The 1,600-nt window shown below is 40.2% G+C and overlaps 1 protein-coding gene across 4 annotated transcripts in view; it reads right to left on the bottom strand.

Annotated features, from left to right (window-relative positions):
* Positions 1-1,600, bottom strand: part of LOC106936641 (casein kinase I isoform gamma-2-like) — a 42,506-nt gene that overhangs the window by 26,688 nt on the left and 14,218 nt on the right. For all 4 annotated transcript variants that reach the window (XM_015017768.1, XM_015017769.1, XM_015017770.1 and 1 more), the window contains 3 exons: positions 1,003-1,088; positions 801-885; positions 522-670 (listed from right to left, as the gene is read on the bottom strand). In XM_015017768.1, the coding sequence (XP_014873254.1) occupies positions 522-670; positions 801-885; positions 1,003-1,088 (320 nt within the window). The remainder of the gene's footprint in view (positions 1-521; positions 671-800; positions 886-1,002; positions 1,089-1,600) is intronic.

Here is a 1,600-nt window from a genome sequence, read left to right as displayed (position 1 = left end):
CGCAGTGTGAAGGAAAAAGGAGACCAGCTGCACAGGCAGGCTGCGAAATGAGATGATCGGTATCGGCAACAAGAGCCTGAATTCAAAGTCCAAATAATAGAAGCTGCAAAACACACTTTGTTTTTACAAAGTGTTCACTTTGAACTATGGAAACCCAAGGAAGGCATTGGTGAAAACAATCCTGATATTCCACAAATAACACCAAATATTTGATTAATCAATAATTTGATGCATCACCCAGCCCTTTATGAAAAGATTTCTGAGTTGGAGACAGATTTGAAAAATCACGTCTCTCACCCTGAACTATGCTGAACCTTCTGACACTTCCACAGTGGCTCACAGTGCCAGTGCTTGCTGCTGAATGATTTGAATCTCTGTCTACATGAGCCCAATCAGACGACCACAACACAGCCTCCACACTGTGCTGAACTCAGCAATGACTGAACAGAAAACCTGCAAGAAGATCTCATCAGAGTAACCTACTGCATGAAAAGAGCACAGAACACACACTTATCACTAACCAGTGGCTTTCCGGTCCAGTCATACTGATAATCGAAGATGTATCCGTTCCTGTCGAAGAGGTCTGTGAAGAGTTTCCTCAGATAGTCGTAGTCTGGCTTCTCGAAAAAGTCCAGCCGCCGCACATATCGCAGGTATGTGGCCATCTCTTCTGTTGTTTTCACACAATGGAAAGTCACGCACATACACAGTCAGCCAGCGGAATCTGATACTCTATCACAGTGTGCAGTGAATAAAAACTGTTTTTGGCAACAAACACACATCTATTTATGATTACAAACCTGGGAAATTCTCACACAGCACCTCTATCGGTGTGTCTCGCTTTGTGTCTCCTATTTTCTGATAGCGTTCCTTCAGAGTGTCGGCCTAAGGCAGAGAGGAGTGGAAATAATTCAGAGGAAGGTTCCACAAGGAACCTTGCCATGGATTAATAGCAAATGTTTCAACTTAAAAATAAGATGAGCACTAATTGTTTTTTCTTACCTTTAGTCCTTGCCATGGCAGGCTGCCCCGCAGAAAGTACATGAACATGTGGCCTAAAGCTTCCAGGTCATCCCTTCTGCTTTGCTCTACAAAGTCAGGAGAAATAAACCTGAGCAAGGATGTAAAGCTGAAGATCAAAGCCTGAATAACATTAGAGTTTGCTCTATAAAACACTGACAAGGTTTTTACAAACATCTGAAAATTCTAGCATTATTAGAATCAAAAGCAGCTTAACTGATCAGGATTGTGTGAGCAAACTTCAGTTTTCAAGTGCTCTCAGCCTACACACCAAGTATAAATAAATTAACTTTAGAGGAATAAAATAGAGAATAAAGAAACAATATGTACATGTATTTACAGCCAATTTGCTCATTTTTATGAAGAATGAAAAAGAGGTGGCTCTTTGAACCTTCCAAATAACTAAAAAACTGACAGAATGAACTAGTGCTTCTGAAATCATACATAACAAATGAAGGACTTTCAACTTTACATGGAATACATTCACTGAATGTCCTCAACTGATCTGCACTGGCAGTGTTATATTATAGTGACATATACATTGGGGAAAATAAGTATTTAGTCAGTCACCAATTGTGCA

This window comes from Poecilia latipinna, unplaced genomic scaffold (assembly GCF_001443285.1).
Source record: "Poecilia latipinna isolate Pla-1442-1.1 unplaced genomic scaffold, P_latipinna-1.0 Scaffold2185, whole genome shotgun sequence".
NCBI classification, from domain to species: Eukaryota; Metazoa; Chordata; class Actinopteri; order Cyprinodontiformes; family Poeciliidae; genus Poecilia; species Poecilia latipinna.
Note: the sequence above shows the minus strand (reverse complement) of the source record. Positions and strands in the feature narration are given on the sequence as shown.